Source organism: Chrysoperla carnea, chromosome 1, assembly GCF_905475395.1.
Source record: "Chrysoperla carnea chromosome 1, inChrCarn1.1, whole genome shotgun sequence".
Taxonomy (NCBI): Eukaryota; Metazoa; Arthropoda; class Insecta; order Neuroptera; family Chrysopidae; genus Chrysoperla; species Chrysoperla carnea.
Genome location: NC_058337.1, coordinates 137379905 through 137401975, shown reverse-complemented (window position 1 = coordinate 137401975; position 22071 = coordinate 137379905). Strand labels below are relative to the sequence as shown.

The 22071-nt window shown below is 29.7% G+C and overlaps 1 protein-coding gene across 1 annotated transcript in view; it reads left to right on the top strand.

The window, feature by feature from the left end:
- Positions 1 to 22071, top strand: part of LOC123305050 (protein timeless homolog) — a 573972-nt gene that overhangs the window by 8798 nt on the left and 543103 nt on the right. The window contains exon 2 of the mRNA XM_044886653.1: positions 5778 to 5958. Within this exon, the coding sequence (XP_044742588.1) occupies positions 5778 to 5958 (181 nt within the window). The remainder of the gene's footprint in view (positions 1 to 5777; positions 5959 to 22071) is intronic.

The following is a 22071-nucleotide window of genomic DNA, read 5'->3' as shown; positions in this document are numbered from 1 at the left end:
TTCAATTGTTATTTAAAGGAATCCCAACAAATGATTGCACCTGAATTTAAGTAATCAGAGTCCTGACGTTTTTTTTTGGACTAACTGCTGGTCTATACAATAGTATTGAACACTAAATCATTTAAAAGGTAAGGTAAGCCTAGTTATTTATTTTCCAATTCTTATAAATATATAGGTAGCAGTACTACCTATAAATATAAAAGTTTATTTATATTATATACACAAATAAATAAATACATATTTATTGTATTGAATTTTCTAGACAGGAACCATATTTAGCTTTATTACACGAAGACGTTGTGAAAGTTTCGACCAACAAGCAACCGTATTCTTCTATATTATATATATAAGGTATTATAATATGGTTACAATAATAATGCTATGTTGCTAGTATAATATAGTTTGTTATAGACATATTGCAGTTAGGGAATGAAACTGTAGAGATGATTCCAGGAAAAATAATCCTTCGTCTTAAATAAACGTCGTAATTTAGAGGAAGTAGGACAATCAAAGATAGCAGACATCGAAGTAGATCTGTTTCCTACAAAAAATAGTGTTCTGTATGACTTGTTTTCTAGATTTTAGTTCGAGGAAGTGGGGGAATATCAGCACACGTTTTAAACCCTCTTGTCATTTGCAATACTTATCTAACGTTTTCCGAAGCTAAACCATTTTGAAGCTATGAATATTTCCACTAATAGAGTTAATTTCTTAGACTATTAAATATATGGCCTGGACTGAGCAAGGCCTATATTTCCGTACAATGAGAGAAATGCCAGCATCTGAGGTAATTGCTTGGGTCAGATTTATCAAAAAAATACATTTATTAAAAGAATATAGAGACATTTATCAAAAAATATACATTGAATGTCAAAAATTTTCATATCAAAAAATGTTTTACATAAAACATCGTGATTTCTCTGAACTTTTTCGCTTTTTGACTTAAAAAAATACTTATCACATATCACTTACTAATCTACAATGACAAGTATGACAAAAACACTTTGTTTTGACATTTCTACTCGGCACCGTCATGATGGATTTGACCCAAGCAATTACCTCAGATGTTGGCATACTTTAAATAGTTTGACACTCCTTCCATGTACTTAATGGTCTAAGGATAAATTCAATCTGCACGCAAAGAATGGTAGGTCTTGGTTAGTAGTAAAAGATGCAAAACATATTTTTCGATATGATATCAAAGTATTTGTATTTTGTCGTTCCCACGAAAATTTCTCCCTACCTTAATCAAAATTTAATTACTTTTTCAACTTCCTGCGAGACAGGAACGAGTCAATAATGCACTCTAATTTGTATATATCTAACGGTTTAAAACTTATTTTCGAAATGCATTTGTGATATATGATATATGCTATAATGTTATTCAAAGTTCAATTATTTCAAGAATTGCCTCTATTATAGAAAATATATAGAATTTTTGTAAAAGTAGTCGTATAAATAAAGATTCATATTAAAGTCGCAATGTGAAAACTTTACGAATTTATATTCAATTTAATAATAGAACTCACTATTTTCTTTATATGAATGTATTCTTTTGTATTCATAATATCGTTCTATGATTCTATGAATTTTTCCTTGATTTCATGTAGATAGAAAAACATGAACCATTTATATAAGAAAATTTTTATTAATAATACTTTTTAGCTACAAAAAAACACAATCATCCCGTCAGCACACGCGTCAATCGTTCAGTAATCTCTACTCACGTTATAATCCAGTCAAAATAAACATTTGACTTAGGAAAAATTCGCATAGAACTGAAAATTGCCAGAGACGTTAAATACATCATTATAAATGAAATATCAAAAATCCCCTTCGATCCTACTTCTGCAAAAAATTTTATTCAAGGTCAAAAGTATAAAATTAAGGTTTTTTCCATTTTTCTCGAAAACAGTAAGTATTATCGTAAAAATAGGTCGGACAAAAGTTGTAGATCATACAATTCTCTACAAAAATGGTCCAGTTACTTTTTCTTTTACGACTCACCATTCGTGAGATATCGCGGTTTTAATCTTTAGAAAATTCATATTCATCAATTATTTCTTCGTCTTCATTCTCTTCTTCTTGGAGAATTTCTGTTCGCTGTTCTAAGAAAAGGGATGCATCAATTGTCTCTTCATTAATATCATAAATATCTTCATCTGTTGTATTTGTTTCAATATTGGAGCAAGTCTGACCCTGACAATTGATGCATACTGGCGAACAAAATAATCCTACTTTTTGACAGCCACAATTCTTACTACAATCCGTCTTGCATTTACAAAAAATAGTATTAAGTAGTTTTTCTGGAGCAGGCGGGAGTAAAGTTTGAATTGGCTCCAAATAGTTGTCTGTTAATTTCCAACCCCATTCTTCTGGGTCCAGCTCATTGCCTAGCCACACTTGAACTTGATAATACACACGATACAAGTGTTGAAAGGCAGAAGCAGATGTTGGAGGCAGACAAGACAACTGTACTGTTTTATTGTTCCATGCAGATTTTACAAACTTCAAATATCTATATTTGTCTATGGAATCAATTTTTTTTGGAGCACCATACATTGCAAGAAGAAAACGAATTCCATTTGTAACGATGTCGTGTGGAGAAGAGTCAATCTTTGTGAATACTTCTGCGCAATGAATTAAATCATTACGTTTTTCAAAAAATTGATTCCATAGACAAATATAGATATTTGAAGTTTGTAAAATCTGCATGGAACAATAAAACAGTACAGTTGTCTTGTCTACCTCCAACATCTGCTTCTGCCTTTCAACACTTGTATCGTGTGTATTATCAAGTTCAAGTGTGGCTAGGCAATGAGCTGGACCCAGAAGAATGGGGTTGGAAATTAACAGACAACTATTTGGAGCCAATTCAAACTTTACTCCCGCCTGCTTCAGAAAAACTACTTAATACTATTTTTTGTAAATGCAAGACGGATTGTAGTAAGAATTGTGGCTGTCAAAAAGTAGGATTATTTTGTTCGCCAGTATGCATCAATTGTCAGGGTCAGACTTGCTCCAATATTGAAACAAATACAACAGATGAAGATATTTATGATATTAATGAAGAGACAATTGATGCATCCCTTTTCTTAGAACAGCGAACAGAAATTCTCCAAGAAGAAGAGAATGAAGACGAAGAAATAATTGATGAATATGAATTTTCTAAAGATTAAAACCGCGATATCTCACGAATGGTGAGTCGTAAAAGAAAAAGTGACTGGACCATTTTTGTAGAGAATTGTATGATCTACAACTTTTGTCCGACCTATTTTTACGATAATACTTACTGTTTTCGAGAAAAATGGAAAAAACCTTAATTTTATACTTTTGACCTTGAATAAAATTTTTTGCAGAAGTAGGATCGAAGGGGATTTTTGATATTTCATTTATAATGATGTATTCAACGTCTCTGGCAATTTTCAGCTCTATGTGAATTTTTCCTAAGTTATGACTTATTTTTTTTTATTTTGACTGGATTATTATGAAAGATTGGCTCAGATTTCTTTAACTTTTTAAAACATAACCACTACATAATTTTATTAATTTATTTTTTTAAAGCACTAGCTTATTAAAAATAGTTTGAATACTTGATTATTGAATGAAAAATGCATAATTCGAAAATAGATAAAATTTTATGAAGCTAGAAAAAGTTTCAATCACAAATACTATTTGAAAAAAGTAAAAGTTATTTATGTTTTAAATCGACTGCGAGCAAAATGCTCATAAAGCGAGTGCTGACGGGTTATACGATATCAGTTTTTTATATTGTGAAAAATCTATACACAAATTGATGTCAAAGTATAAAAAATATCACCTCTTTTCTAACTTCTGTTATCGCCTAAGTTTCTAATATCGTGAACGATTCATTTTCACACTCCACTGAAATATCCCTTTAAGAAATATCTACTCATTAGGTGGCGAATTGTACGATCGTTCGTACAAATGGAAACATGTTTCTAATTTTATTTTTTCAGTGTCATGATGTTGTTAAATCATCAAATCAAAGCAAGAGATTGTTGAAGAAACCAACTGCGGAATAATAAATATATGTTATTTTAGAATAATTTTTATTGATTTGATTAATCAATGCGAAGCCTATCATTTTTGAAACATTCAATTCGAAAATTTGTACTTTATTTCAATATTTGCACATTTTACTATAGCTTTTCGCTCCCTAAATGATGAGGTCATGATCACACTTGAAATATTTCATTCTTGAAGTTTGTTAAAAAGAAGCGCACAGACTGTAGAATTTTGTCTTCTTTATTATAAGATGCACCTACAGTTATGAATAAATTTCCATTGTTTGTAAACTAGATTTTGATTGATTTTTTTTCGAACATCAACATAATATTATGTTGTATTTCTTCTTGTGCCATCACCTTTTTTCTGGTTCAATTTTCTTGGATATATTCCAAGCATCATTAAAAAGCAGAAAGAATTGTAACATGTTTATATACCTTATAATACATAAAGGTATGATTAAATTAGTCCCAAGTTTGTAACAGTTCAAATAACTTGTAGTCAACAGTTCAAAATTTTGGATTATTAAATAAAATCGATTTGTCTGATTTGGATAAAAATAATTTTCTAGATTAATTTTAATCCAAAAACCATAAAAACACGATGGTCGATATCTCGGAGAAATTAAAACGCAAAATAAAGAAGATTTTTTCGGTTATAGATTATTTAGTGGATTCCAAACTTTTTTGTCTCATAGATTATTTGCTCATTGTTCATAATTTAGATTTCAGACGCAAAACTCGTAACAAATTGTTTATCAGAAAGTAGTTCATCACTCTTTAAATCACCAACTTCAAATCTTCGTCCATTATCCACCTGACTTTTTGTTTGACGCATTTGCCCAGAGTTTTATTCCGCTGGATCCGTGAGGCCTCCAATAACGAGGCCTGTATCATTCGTTAATGCGTGTAGATTTATTTTCATTGATCCAATTTTCATATTTTTGCTACTGTAGATCCTTTTCTATTTTCAGGACCCTCTTGTCTTATCGTAGACCTCTTTCGCCTTGAGATCTAGATCACTTTGTAAATGACCGATTTTGACTATTAATAACGCTAAAGCTATTAAAATTCAGCTCATTTTATTTAAAATCGCTTCAAAATACAGTATATTACATATCTAGGAAGCACAATTAAAAATGCCTCAGATCTCATGTTCATTCGGCTTCGCCTCGGGCGACAAACATGAGATGAAAGTCAATGAAAACAACGAAAACATGTCTCAGATTTCTTACTTGCCCCCGTGATGTTTTTACTATTTTTCTGCTCGGCGGGAAGTGTCTTCCTATCGAAGGAGAGAATACTTTTCGTGGAGGATTTTAGGCTAATTTTTGGGTTAAAATTATTCGATATACAAAGTTTTATTCAATTTTTTTGTGTCTGATTTGGATATAAACTATTTTCTAGAATTTAGATCCCAAAAATAGTAAAATCGTGTCCATTTGGCAACTGACTTGCAGTGTCTGAGATGTCGCCTAAAATTGTATACGAAAGACGATTTTCCGGAGCAATTTTAGGCAAAATTTCAGAAACTCATCGTTCAATTGCAAAATGAATCAGAACCTTAAAGGTCACCCAGTCTTTTTTAAATAAAAATTATAATATTTTGATTTATTTTTGTCATAACCTTTTTCTGGTTCACTATTTTTTTTGGATATAGTCCAGAAATCATTAAAAGAAAAAGTGAATATATAAGTAAATAACAAAAAAGGAACCTTTATATAATATTTTTTTGTGTTCTTGTTACAGGTTACTGGTCAATTTAACGAGTCCAGCATTATTATTGTACAATGAAGAATTGCCAACTGATAAAACAACCAGAAATCATTTTTTACAATTGATTGGTCATCTACAAACATATAAACTAGCGTTTGTTGATTCAACAGTATGGGCTGTTCTAAGTACACGTCTTTCAAAACTTTTAGATATTGTAAGTTGGTTTTTTTTCCTACAATTTTTCTTAGTAATGTTTCTTTTCTTTTGTTCGATTTTTTTTTTGTCAGTTCACTTGATTGGAAGTAATCTTGGGAAAAAAAATTTATTAAAAAATGTGTGATGATATTTTTCCTTGCGTAAATTTATTTATGCTTTGTATGAAGTTTGAAACTTGCGCTGACCTATTTCTATTCTGTAATTGAAATCAAATCCTGTTTGTAAATTTGTTATTTATAAGCATTTATTTAGTTTCGTCTGCCCATTGTTTGTCATCAAATCTTGTAAGTTAAATTTGACCCACTGTCCGGCATCCGATTGACCTGAAATTTTTTATGGATATATAAATCTAATGACATTGCATTTTTTGTGTAAATATGACCTGATTTTTCCATTGATATACATGCGTTTTTATACCCTGTATTTATGTATGATTATGATTATTATTATTATCCCTTCGATTTTCGACTTTAATTCTCTTTTATCGTATGAAATTGACAATCAATGACATTCATTGATGTATAAAAAATTTTCGAAATATCATAGTTTTTGAAAATTTTTTTCGAAATCGTACTAAAATTGGCAAAAGTCGGTTCGAAAACTTTTTCGAGCAAAACTAATTTGTTTCTTATCAGGAAAGTTTTTTTTCACTATTCTCATTAACAGCTAGTCATTCCAGCCTTCTGTTTTAATCTGTGACGTTTTTCCATCCCGTGTTGGAAAACACGGAAATCATTTTTTGGGTGGGTGGATTGCTATAATAGAAGACAAGCCGCTTTAAGATTATCAGCCATAGTCAAGTAAATCCACCAGATTTTGATAATCAATTCGAAAAATTTTGGAAGAATGTTAATTTTTTTAAATAAAAGGTTTTTTTCGTTTTAAAAAACAGAGAAAAGGAGTTTTCCAGTTCCGGAACGTTCCACACGACCTTCTCCACGCGGTTTTGGGGCAATTTAACTCTAAAATGTTTTCTTTGGTGACATTTTCTTGAACATCTCTGCTTCTATTGATCGGATTGAAGCAAATAAAAAAAGAATTGTTTTTTTATAAATTTCTGCTTCGACCTTGCCTTTCTATCCAACCCTGAATGTAGTAAAATAACCTCCAAACCTCAAGAAAAACGCAGTAACCTCATATTTTCAACTTTCTCTGGTAACTTTTCGAAAAATGAAGGAATTGAGTTGAAATTCTGGAAAATGAACTTACGATTCTAAAAAAGTTAGCCCGATACATAACCTCAATTTTGAGAAAATCGAATTTACAACAAAATAAACCTATTTAAAAAAATTTTCCGAATTGATTATCAAAATCCGGTAGATTTTCCCCACTATGATTTTCATGGTAACATAATTTTGAAATACTTGGTAGAAATTTGGCAATATTCGTTTGAAAGAAACATACTCTTCTTAAAATTGCTTGCTCTACAGTTATTTTGAATTTTTAATAAATATATTTCGTTCGGTCAATCTTCAATATTGGAAAAACGAAATACTACACAAAATTGTTTATTCCCAATTGGAGGCTCATTATTTCGTAGACCTAACTACGATTTGTCGATATAGAAATTTATTTTCACTGATAAAATTTTTGTTAACATAACAAAACCTTTCGATTTTTTTAAGTAAGTATTAAATTGGGACCACTAAATGTAATTTATAGTTATCGAAAAATAATACTTTTTTAATGGGTAATAAAGTTAATTTTCGTTATCGATATAGAAATGGATAGAAAAAAAAACCGTAAAATTATTCGAATTCGATCAAGTATCTTATTATTTATTTTGTTATAAGATGTTGTATGTGTTTAATCTCATATCAGTCTAGACAAAATGTGATTACACTTCATATTTTTTCGACTATTATACAATTAAAATGTTGTTTTTATATCGAAATTCTATTTTGTTTCTATTCCATCCTGCGACTTCCATAGTCTATTCCATTATATGACTTCCATAGTCTAATACATCATGTGACTTCCAAACTATATTGTAAAATTGATCGTTACCTTAACTACCGAGGTAAATTAAGATTTTCATTCCATTTTACTGGAGTAAATCTAAGCAAAAAAAGGCTGTTATATGGATTAAAAGTTCGAGCAGTGAAACTTTGGGGTTTTTCTTTTCACATCAAAATAAGTATTTTTTGAAATTTTTTACTTTCCCGGAGTGGTGCAACCCCTTTATACGTCATAAAAATTTTGAATTTGCAAAAAATATGAAAGCGGGAGGGGAAGGGGTGGATGTTGTAAAAAGTGCTATATTAAAAAAAGCATCTAAAATTTTGGGTTACCTTAGCATTTTAAACTATTTTGACCTCTTTTTAAAATCTTTTAAGATACATTTATTTCATACACCCCTTCCGCCTTACAGCGCGGGAGTTAAAACTTAAAAATTTTGCTTTAAACCATATAGATCTCTTTTAAAAATACTTTTCTGGAACCAAAGCAAAAAACACCCCCCAAAGCCAGTCCATACACCCCCCAAACAATTATTTCCAGAAAGTGTTAAATTTTCCGCTTTTCGCAAAAATATGGATCAAGGAGTCATTTTACGGGTAAGCTACTTATCATAAAGATAATAAAAAATGCTACAATTTAAAAAAAAATTTAACCTCGTAGGACAAAATGGCATAAAATGGCAGCCATTTTAAACAATTCCCTAAATTGGAAATTTTGGCCGAACTATTTAACGGATTTCGCTAAAATTTTAACCGAAAGTTGTAAGTAATAAAACCTACTATTGATATTAGTTTCATTAAAATCAATCGAATATTTTTCAAGTTATAGTCAAATGAACTGTTTTACCATATGTATGTATACATATATATATAACTGGGAGGGGAAGGGACGAAACCCCACCAAAGTAGTTCTTAACATGGACTACAAACCTACCAAATTTGGATATGCACCGATGCCTCCTTTTGCGAATATAAAATAAAAATGATAAAATTTCTGAAAAAAATTTCATTTTCGACGCCATTTTGTTTTTTAAACATGTTGCACCACTCCGGGAAAGTAAAAAATTTCAAAAAATACTTATTTTGATGTGAAAAGAAAAACCTCAAAGTTTCACTGCTCGAACTTTTAATCCATACACAAGGCGTAATTTCACTCTACTATTTAAACATTTTGATTTTATATAATAATAAGGGTGCTTAACCTCCGTTTCTCTGACATGTTCACCTATAACACAGGCCACTCACATCATTATTTGTTAATCTTTATTTATTTAACTTCATACATGTTTACAATTACATGTTGATGTGGGTGGATTCAGTTACTTCGTTCTTATCCAAGCGACGACAATGTGATCAATTCTACCACCCCCATTAATTTTACTTTTAATTGTTCACACTGCCGCTGCCTGTATTCGAACCCGCAACCGAAGTCTAAATAGACGACCGGTCAAAATCTAACGCCTTAGACCGCTCGGAAATTTAGTCTCCTTTTGATTTTATATATTTTAATGAAAATAATTTCTCTAGAAAATTATGATCCATTTACAAAATTCTTGAAATTATCTTATCCAAATCATCAACAAGCTCTCTATGATTTTTTCGATTTTCACAGCTAGATGAATAGTTTTCGAATTACTGACCAAAATTGGATTTTGGACGATACAATAAAAAATTTTTGATCAATCGTTAAATAAACACGGTAATTTTTTTTTTTGGGTCAAAATTACCCAAAATATCGAGCTTTATCCAAAAATTTTTTGTAATTTTCTCGATTTTTTCTAAGCAGAAAATAGCGAAATAATTGGAAGCAATTTTTTATCTCCAATTTCAATAAAAATCAGTATTGAATATGATAATTTTGACCCGTAAGTTTCAAAAATAGGATTTAATCCAGGATTGAGTACATACCAATTTTTTTTTTGCAACTTAACAACTTAACCAAATAAATTACAAAATTTTGAAAATCTACAAAAAAACCTTCAGTAAGAGAATCCGAATTTCATAATTTGGTAACTTTAATCTGTACGAATTCTTAAAAAATGCCTGGGAAAAATAGGTATAATAAAATATTTAGTAAAATCGAGAATGAACAGGTAACTTTGAAAGTTATTTCTTGTGACGAAAATAGAAATTTTTCTTATTCAAAGCTATTTTTGACTAAATATGGCGCACATTATGAAAACAGTGTCTATATGATTTTTCTCAACCATTCCTACAAGACAAGGTCAATTCTCTAGAATTCTCTGAAGTAATATTTAATAAAATGCTTTTAAAATATCAGAAAATAAATTGAATTGTTTTGTATTATAAAATTGAAGTAAAACTTATCTGTGTTGATAGACCGGCAGCTAACAACACTTAAAATTATCTTAATGTATACATAAAAATCTGAATTTTTATATGTTATTAACGCATGTTCTTATTGTAATAGGTCATGATTCATACTCTTAATTAAATATCTTGTTTTTGCTTTCCATTTTTCGCTCACCTTATTAATTGTAAGGAAAAATGTTTTGAACAAAAATTGTAATAACAATAACGACCTCCTGCACCTAGTTCAAATGGTGGAAATTAGTTTCAAACCATAATTTTTAAACAATAACTTCTAATGGCTGTATCTACGGTAGATATTAGTTTTTAAATGACTGTGTTGTAAGCACCCGGTCTACAAGAAATGCCGTTTTATATAGTATTAGATGATGATAACAGAGTTGTTGAAATAAGTACGTGCCTTTTTTATAATAAGCCCATCTACTTGAACAGAAATGGAATATTTACATATAGTTATTAAAAATATTTTTTTTCATTCAGAAAAAAGAAGAAAAAAAAACTGCCGAGAAAAACCCTCGCACTTATATAAGATCATAAATGTTTATAGAAATATATCGAAAAATAAACCAATGTTATCTAGTACAGAATTGTTCACGGCTTAATGTATAAACTTAATTCTTTTCGTACGAGAAGAATAATTCCATAATTTCTTATTTACGTAGGGATGAAGTTCGACTGCCTGTGAGCGGTTGCGTTAACTAACGCACCATAAGCATTAGTAAACCAACCCAGTTTTAATCTTGCAAATTAAAATTACCTCCATTCTTCAATACATAGTATAAAACAAAGTCGCTTTAATCCGCCTGTCTGTCCCTAATCCCTATGTATGCTTAGATCTTTAAAACTACGCAACGGATTTTGATGCGGTTTTTCTTATACATAGAGTGATTCAAGGGGAAGGTTTTTATGTATAATACATGAATAATATAGTAGAGAAACACTGATTATGTTAGAGGTTAAACGAAATTGTGAACAACAGAAAGGCAATTGACGGCATATGAATAAAAGTTAGGGCACAATAATCTGTATTTAAAATTGAAATTACCGAGCGAAGCGGATTGTTCGCAGCTAGTTTATTATAAAACTAAATCGTTTGAAAAAAATTGTTTCAATTATTTACGGGCGTTTATGTTTAGAGATTCACAACATAAAATTAAAATAAAACAAAGAAATTTTTTAAAAAATATCAATGAAAGTGTCTTTATTGGAATTTGAATATGATTTCGATCATATAGTAGCCACAATTGGCACGTAAGTGGCGCACTCTGGGTGTCCAATTTTCACAAACTTTTCTCAGAATTCAAAGTGTTCAAGTGTGTTTGATTTATTGGCGTAGACAAATAACTTTACACTACCCCCTACAAATAATTCATAAAAAAAAAAATTTATACAATTTACAATCGTTTAATTACATCGTCTCTGACGTGAATCTATTTATTATGAAACAGCAAACCAAACTAAAGAGTCTTGCCAACTCAAAGACGAGAACCTTTAAAAAACTCGCTTTAGAATAATATCTGCTGTGTCAGCAACGACAAAATTGTTTGGCGGCTATAATGATCATGAAAATGATTTTTTTTTAATTGTCCAAAAATGGTTTGAAAAATCAGCAATTTTTGATCCTATATTCTGGAAGGCTCACTAGTAGATGCACTTGTCGGAACCACTCTCCTTAGGCGGTAAATCAATTTCATCTCTATCTCATTTTAATAAGAAAAGAAATAATCAAAATCCATCCGTATTAAAATTAATTTTTTCGTGACGTTGCAAGAACTTATACCATGTATTCGATTTCTGAAACACTCAGTATCACATATGCAAATATATAAAGAAACAACTGAATAATTTGAATATTTTGTTCTTTGTTTGTTTGAATCCTTTGAAAAAAGTTTCTGTAATAAAACTTTTGATATTGATTTTAGATTTTCGATAATCTACTTTGTTTACATTTCCTTTCCTTTTTTTTGTTTTCTATTTTCAACAATTTTTCGTGAATGATAAAAAAATATTCACGCATTTGTAGGTTTTTTTTTTTTCTGTAGTTTTTTTTTCTAAAATATAATTTTTTTTTTCTTTTTTTCTCGGTCGAAACACAAAATAAAAAATTCTGAATATTAATAAAAGAAAGTGGGTATGAATTTGTAAAATAACCAAAGTGATAAATATTTTATTCATTTTTTAACTGACTTCATGAAAAGAAGGAGCTTCATCGCTTAATTTACATTGTAAAAAATATTACTGGTTTGAAGTAAACGTGTAATTTGCTGTTGACGTTCTTATTAACTTTTTGAGCCAACGAAGTCTGTCCGTCCGTCAGTCGGTCTGTCTGTGGACACGATAACTAAAAAAAGAAAAGAGATATCAAGTTGAAAATTTTATAGCGTGCTCAGTACGTTAAAAGTGAGGCTAAATTCGTAAATGAGCGACATAGGTTAATTGAGTCATGACCCATCTAATAAACCATTAGAGAATTTAAATGTAAAAAATGATTTGTTTGAAACATCTTTTTCGTAAACATCTCTGTTTACTCGTTGGTGCGGAAATTAGATGCAAATTAAATAGTATGTATTGTATGGGAATATTAGGTATGTGGGTATGTGACATGTATGTATGTGTGGCTATCTAAGAGTGGCATCTTTCTTTACTTACATTACGTAAAAAGACAAACTATTGCGTAATGAACACTGTCTATACATGGTATTTCAACAATTAACTCAGTTAATTGTTTGTTTTCACTTGCTAGCTTAGTCTTTGAAGTTGGTTTTTCAAGTTTTATTAAATAGTTGTTTATTTGTTTTATTTATTTAACGATATGAATGAGTGAATATATGTGTTTAGAGATGTTGTTGTATGATGTGTCTTGCTAGTTGCCTAAAATGTTGGTTGATGCCATATCATTGTGTTGTTTCGTGTGCTTTTTAAATTAATATAACACAATATTTTTGGTGTTTTAACATATCATCGTGACGCTTCTTTTTTTTGTTTCAAAAAATATTTCTTTTTTTTTGCTAGAAAAAAAAGCCGGCAAAATATATGACGAGTCTTTACATATTTAATGAACCCAATTTAAACATATTGCAGATTTGAAATAATCCTTGTAAAATAGTTGGAAATGTACACACGAGTTCAGAAAAAATCGTTCATTTTCTAATCTAAAGATTCTAAATACTCATAATCATTTATTTTCTTTTTTTTTTAATTTCTAATCAACCGCCCGAATTAACTCCCAAAATCGGAACTACATGTTCGGGATTAGGTCAACAAATTCTATATAAGTACTCAATATCAAATATTTTCATTCAGTTGATCCAAAGAATATCGAACTATTGAACATACAGACAGACACATGAGTGTTTCTATTCGTTGGATGTTAAGTTGGTGGAGGGTACAACTGAATCGATTACAGCGCTGTCATCTTAAAAAGTTTGAAATAACCCAGGCGTGCCGATTATTAGATTAATTCTTATTACTAGGATTGTATAGAATAATTCCCACAACATAAAAATGAATCATATTCGATGTATATACAAACAAACAATATCATTTTTTTTATTGATTCGAAGAGAACGGTGTGGACAAAAACGTGCGGACGGACGATTACTGGACATTTACGATTATCGAGACTTTTTTTCATTGCTTTGCTAAAATGAACTAAAATCAAATATATACAGTTAAGTTTTATTGAATTGCGTAGTACCTCTATGAGGCCTTGTTTCTTCTTTTGTTTCCATTTTAATAGCGGTAAATGGTTGTTTTTATATATTTAACTTGAAATAAAATTTACAACTTGTACGAATTTTTTTACCCGAGTTTGGTTGTTTTACACACACATCTGAAATCTTCTAGATTTGATTAGATTTTTGTTTATTTAGTCCGCTAAAAAATTCATAGGCGTCGCATGTGAACTACATAAACCTCACAAAAATTTTAACTACTTACCTATGCACGAGTTCAAGGCCATATACGTGATTGCTGTAAATTAATTTCATTGTGAAAAATACCATTCGCTCTTTATCCGTGTATTATAGTACTAAATATTTGACAAGTAATCGCATTGCCATTAAGAGAAATTAAGGGGAAGTCAAAATTTTCTTCAACGCCTCGAAATCTGTTCAAAGATAGAGTTACAAAAATATTGATTCTCTATTCATTTTCAGAAAATTTGAATGACATTTAAAAAAAAAATCTGTTTTGTTCCCACAAAAAGATAAGATACCTAGCTGACCCCGAACAAGCGTTCATGATATCTGGTTCACAACGTATTTTTTGTATCACCGAAATTTGAACCGTAAAAATATCGGCAATAAACTTAGCATTAGCCTGCTAATATTAAATAGTAAATTGTAGAAGAAAAATTAAATATTTTATTCCAAAGGGCTTTAGTATAAATAATTTTTAAAAGTATCACTTTTAATTTCCCTTAAGTCGCGTGTAAGAGTCAAAGTTTTTTTTTTTTTTCATGTAAAAATCATCTTAACAAGTGAAATACTCATTAGGTATCATATTTTTACCCTACATTATATTTGTACAAAGAGTTGCAAGATTATGTGTTTTTTCAGACCGATTAAATTCAATGTGTTTTTTCAGACCGAAAATTAACCTACCTCTAATAGGTTTCAAGAATGTGGAGTCCTGGTTCTGGAATTAAACACATAAGTGATAGCTATTGAAAAACTGACATCACAGCTAAAAAGAATGACCAAAAATTAGTGGGTTTCAAAAAAAATTACAATTAGATCGGATCAAATTTGTCTGTGTTTTCAAAAAAATCGAATGAACTTTATGACGTCATCAAAATTTAAAAAATTTAATTTTGCTCTATCATATCCAATTTTTATCCAATTTTGATAAACCAAGTATGTAATCCTACTAAATTTGGGTCATACTTTTCAAATTTGTGATCAAAATTAATCTCTCTCTAATAGGTTCCTAGAATGTTGAGTTCTGGTACGGGAATTAAGCCCATAAGTGATAGCTATTGTAAAACTGACATCGCAGCTAAAAAGAATGACCCAAAATTAGTGGGTTTCAAAAAAAATTCCAATAAGATTGGATCAAATTTGTCTGTTTTTATCAAAAAAATCGAATTTTTTATCTTGATGACGTCATCAGAATCCAAAAAATTTTATTTTGCTCTATCATATCCAAATTTTAGCCAATTTTATCCAAGTATGTTATCCTACTAAATTTGGGTCATAATTTTCAAATTTGCGGTCAAAATTAACCTAGCATTAATACGTTTCAAGAATATGGTGTCCTCGTCTCGGAATTAATCACAATAGTTAGCGAAAAACTGACATCACTTCTGAAATGAATGACCCAAAATTATTGGGTTTCAAAAACAATTCCAATTAGAGCGGATCAAATTTGCCTGTATTATCAAAAAAATCTAAATTTTTAACTTGATGACGTCATCAGAATCCAAAAAATTTAATGTAATTAAAATTAACCTACCTCTAATAGGTTTCAAGAATATGGAGTCCTGGTTCCGGAATTAAACACATAATTGATGTCTAGTGAGAAACTGACATCACAGCTAAAAGGAATGATCCAAATTTGGGGGTTTCACATTCAACATTGTTCATTAATACCTCTTCAGATATTTTGAGACATTCGGTAGAATCTTACAAGTAAAAGGTATACGAAGAACTAATTAGTGGAAAGATTAAAAAGTAATATTAGAAATTAACTCGTTTGTGCATTATATTACGCTAGTAAATATATATATATATACGTATTCTTTATTCTTTAAGTTCCTCGTACATATTTTATATCATTTTCAAACTTACCTTGACGATGTTCTACCTACCCATCAGGTACGTTCTGGTTTTATGTTATTCTTTAAGCAGGTATCTTTAACGTTACAAACATTAATCAGAATAAAATGAATATCACTTTACAACAAAACGCAATACGACGGATAATGAATGCGTCGCTTTGGATGAATGAACATTTTAATACTCAAACCCTTTTTTTTTTACTAGTATTGCCTTACTTGCTCTGTAAGTAATATAATATACGTTTTCATAATTTTATGAAAGGGATCTGTAACTAAAATTAAATATTATTCCGTTTATATAGGAGAAATTTGATCCCTTTTCTATTGCATTTACAGTTGGAAATCGTTACTTCTTACCACAATCATTAACCTACACAGAATATGGAAGGTGTTAATTCCAACTTCTGTTTAATTTGTCTTAAGAACCAATCGATCGATTTCATTTTTTTTATTATGGTTACAGACAGAATTTTATGCCCTATCACGAGGTAAGGGGTGCCATTTGAAATTTCAATGCCTAGGTACCGAAGTCGAAGTTTTTTTACTCAAAACAATAATCACATCAAATCAAGAGTTATTAAGGGAGGATGCCTTCCATTTTCTGTGTAGATTTTTCAAGAACCAATTGATCGATGTCATTTTTAACCCCCGAACTAAAAAAAGGAGTGTTATAAGTTTGACCGCTATGTGTGTGTATCTATCTGTCTGTCTGTGGCATCGTAGCGCCTAAATGGATGAACGGATTTTGATTTGTTGGTTTCGATTGAAAGGTAATTTCATGGAAGTGTATTTAGCTTAGTTTTAAGTGCGCGCTTAGGGTTCCGATCTCGAAAAATAATTTTGTAAATTTCACTTGTTTTTTCATGGTTGAATAGAGAATAGAGAATTTTATGCCCTTTCAAATGATGTATAAAAAGGTTAACCTTTCTAAGTACACTTGGGGTTTTTAAGACAAATATATAACTATTCATTAATTATCGAAATCTATCGAGCCGTTTAGAAAATACGAGGTTATAAAGAAATTTACAAACAAATAGGTATACATTCAAGTTACGCGTGGAAAACATAAGCACTCTTTGACAGGCGGGTAAATATGAATTCACTGTAGTGCGAAATAAACAATTTTCAGATTACATATTATTCCAAGAAATAATTAATATGAAATTGAGGTTTCAAACCATCGTAAACTTTCTGTTTCATGTGGTCAATATTTTAGTATTATAATTTCGTAGAATTCAGTTCGTTTAAACAGTACCTAGAAACGTTACATACATGTGGAAAATTTAAAAATTGTATACACAAGAGCTTTAAAAACAGAGAAGAATCTCATTCTATAGAGGTAAGAAATTAAAAAAATATTTATTTTGAGACTTCGAATTTTTATTTGAATGTGACAGAATAATGGAAGCTGTAAAAAATATTCCACAAATATTTAAAATTTAGCAACCCAACATAAGAAGTATGTATGCATGTCAATGATTTTCGCTTTTTAACACTTTCTGGTAGATTAGAACTAGTAATGGAAATCGAATTTTTGGAATCGAATAATGTTAAAAAGGAGTCCTTGATAGCAACGCCGTACGTAGAAATGTGGCAGGCAGTTCACAAGTGTCGATTCACTCAAAATCATTATTAGACAGTATAAAATTTCCGGGCTTTTCCGGGTCAGTTATTGTGATATACAGGGTAGTAAAAGAAAGTGGTCGAAAACCAACAAACTTGATTTCGATTAATTTGACAGCCAATCCAGGATAAAATGACAAATTTTTCAGATTTTTTTAAATATATTTTTTTCGATCGCTTCAGAAATTGTGAGTTATATTTTTTTTTATATATAATTTTTATTGAAAGCATTCTTACTGATACATAACCTATACGTACCTTTATTTTCTATATAAAATCGTCATTTTTAATATTTAAAGAATTAATTTAATAAATATTTACAATATAATTAATGAATATGATTATGATTATTTTGATTTTTGTTCTAAAATTATTCAAATTCGTACTCTAGCAGAACGCGGGAACAAATGTCTCATTACGGGAACATTACTCAACCTATACGGGAGTGCTGACGTGTTAAGTTCCTGTTGCTTCTCACTGCTTTCATTTAATATCCATCCCAACTATTACTCAAGATGCTTTCAAAAACATGCTTTCTCTTACAGAACCATAAATGTGTACTCGTTAAGTGAAGCTTAAATTATTTTCATCTTTTTTTTTCTGTAATTTTATATATTTCATTTTTTAAAATTATGTACCTTACCTGTGTCAGTTTGTTAGCGAGCACTATAGCAAGCTTTTTTTATATTTGTAATTTATGGTAATTGCATTTATACTAATTATGAAGCTTTATACGCCTGCTGTTTTTAACATGAAGGAAAATTTTTTATTGTACGCAAAAATGTATATAAATTTGTATAAATTACTTGGCATATTTTTTGAATTTGTGTGATGAAGCGTGTGGTGTTATTAAAGGTATAAGGTGACTTGACTGATTGTGGACAATGGTATGATGGGTGGGTGGGTGATATACGAAAATTATTAGAAGAAAATACTTTGTTGTTAAGTCGAAATAAAATAATTTTGATTTATGTTTGTGTAATCGTTTTCTCTTTGGACTTTCTTGTGGAATTTAATTAGAATTTTGTTGTACGGAGTTAATTAAAAATTGATTGTTCAGTGTAAAAATATTTTGATATGGTCCATGTCATTTTACAGGGTGGTCGGTGATGGAAAATTTCATCATTTTCTAAACTTTTTGAAATCGCTCGGTTAATAAAAGTTTCATTGAATTCCGAAACAAAAATTTTGTTTGCGATTTTCTCGATTTCTTCAAAGGGGTAAATTAAAAAATGAAAAAAATTGCAAAAAATCGAAAAACTTTTTTCATCTCCAATTTCGATAAAACTCAGTATATAAGGTAATTTTGACCCAAAAAGTACAAAAAAAGTACAAAGTTTTTGAGATATGGGCTAAAATCATAAAATATAATCGTAATCATAAAATAACGTGATTTTTATACATTTGGGATCAAAATTACCCCATCCACCGAGTTTCATTAAATTCCGAAAGAAAAATTTTTTTGCGATTTTCTCGATTTTTTCAAGTACTCCTTAAAAAAATTACAAAAAATCGAGAAATTTTTTTTATCTTCAATTTCGATAAAACTCATTATTTAAGTTAATTTTGACCCAAAAAGTACAAAAATCGGGTGCATTTGATTACTGGTCAAATAATTTTTGAGTTACGGGCTAAAATCGATCCAAATATTGCAATATCTGAGAAACTCTGCATCCAATCATTAAAATAACGTGATTTTTATTCTTTTTGGATCAAATTTACCCTATCCAACGAGTTTCATCAAATGCCAAAACAAAAATTTCCAAAAATCCCTTCTTAGTGATCAATTACTTACTTAAGAAACGTGTGTACAAAATTTCAGGATTCAAGACCCCACGGTTTCAGTTGTGCGTTGATCGATCAGTCAGCTTCCATTCTTATATATATATAGATAGGAACAGGCAAATCATAAGGATAAAGTGAGCCTTTTATAGTGATTAATAGTGAAACTAAATTATCTTAAGTCTAACTAAATAACAATTCGAAGCACCAGGTGGCTACATTTTTATTCACTTATACTTAGACCAATAATAGAAATGAATATCTATTTGAAATACAATATCGAATCATTTTTTAAATAACATTACATTTACGATATGACCGATATTTTTTCCCTCGCCACATGCCCTCTTTTTACGCTGTAGGTACGTACTACGATAACTTTGTAACAATATCGACATATAACATTTTATGGCATAATACTCTGGTAGGTACGATTATAATCGTTTTAGAAATTACTTTTAATGATAAAGTTTTCATATATATTTACTGTGGTAGAGAGAGCATAGAAAGACATCAAGGAATGAACAAGCAATTCAAAGAGAGAACTACAATGAGAACACATTTTGTAATATGACGTTTAATAAAAATAAATGGTCATGTTTTTATAAATGTATACGTTAGAGAAGAAATAGTGTGGCCTGGTCCGTAACATTGTTAAAAGTATTGATGATTTTATAGGATGATCAAATTATTTACTTTTAATTTGAAATAAAAACAAAACGGTATGGGATATCAATATGATTTTGATATTGGATCATTGCAGTAATATCTCGACTTAAGCTACTTCGATTTTTATACACTATGTCATACAACGGTGTATCCGCCAACAACATATATCTCGACATACACGAATTCGACATTCGCAGTTATCACTTGGTTCCATCTGTCGTGTAAGTTCGAGGTATTATTATATTTACGATTTCAAATAAATGAACTCCTCTCATTCTTCGCAGTAACAGTAACGCTAATAGACAATAATTGAGGAGCTGATAAGTGAAATTATCAGCGAAAAAGGTGGTAAAACACATAGATGATATCATAATGGGCTCTACAGCCTAAGTGTACCGTTCGTAGACAGCCAATATAACCTAATCTAACCTATTTTAAAACAAAATATGACAAATTTTAAATATTTATGATTGATTATGTAGAATAACAATAAATTGCCACCTCTGAATGAAAAATAGAACTATTATTAACTTTTATTACACTAGTATCATCTGTGAATGGAAAATAGAAATATTTTCTTTGTTTCGTACTAGTTTCATTGCATTCCATTGTGATGACGTTACGTTTTTACTGATTCACTCTGTACAATTTTTTTTTACTGGTCCGGATAATGAGTTTGATTTCAAAAATCACATTAAACGTTTGAAACGTGAAACTGTTTTATTTTGATTTCAATTTAAAAAAATTCGTAGCATAGGAGCTGCGTTAGCTAAGCGAATTTCCTCAGAGATTGATAAATATATATTTATAAATTTTAACTATGGTCATTTTTGACGTCTATTAGGTAGGGTCGATGAACATTTGAAGAAACTTTTTCCAAAATTCCATCATAAGTACAAAAGCAATAATTCCATTTTCTTCGATAATTCGCTAAAACGTATAACTATGATTTGATCATCCTTTATATAGAACTATAATGAGGTCACTGTATTATATAATGTGTGTCACAGTCATTTAGTGAAATTGAATTTTTTTATGACACAATTAGGTCAAAAGTGACATAATTTGATAATATTCTGGTTACATTCTGTGCATATTGCGTCGAATAAAAACATCTATTTTTGTCTAAATTAACTTCATAATTCTAAATCGATTATTGGGAAATCATTTTGCTATGCGGAAACCAGTTGTTTAAAGTAGAAATACGATAAGAGGTTTGAAGTGGGCTTTAGCAGTTCAGTCAAATAAATTAATCGATTTCAAGTAACCATAGTAATTTACAAAATAACTGTTTAAATATATGAATGAATGATTCAGTCAATATAGACGAAAAAAAGACCGGACCTGGAAAAAATTACAATGGTGGAAGAGAATTTTTCGTTCCGCTGTTTTTGAGAAAATCCAAAAAAAAAGGGGAAAAAAAATTTAATGCGTTTTTCTCGGAATCTATTGGTTTAAGGGAAAAGTTTTTCAAATAAAAAATGTAGAAGACATTGTCAGCTACATTTTATGTCATTGGAGCAACGTCATACGAGTTAAATTACAAAAAGTAGGTGGCGTTAAAGTATCAAAAAAAGGGTTTTTCACGATTTTCATTAAGAAAAAATGATGTTTTTGTAAAAGTGTAAACGAGAAAGTTGTTTGGCTCAAAATTAGCTTCAACTTTTATTTAAACAATTTTTATGAAAAACTTACCGTTTCCGAGCTATAGTAAAACAATGTATGTTTAAAATAAACCAAGAAAATAAAAAGGAAATCAAGTACTCCTTTTCAAAATTTTAAAAAACAATTAACTTTCAGATTTTTTAGCAAGCTGTATTTCAAAAACGGTAAGTTTTACAAAAAAATTGTTTAAATAAAAGTTGAAGCTAATTTTGAGTCAAACAACTTTTTCATTTACACTTTTACAAAAAAATCATTTTTTCTTAATGAAAACCGTGGAAAACCCTTTTTTTGATACTTTAACGCC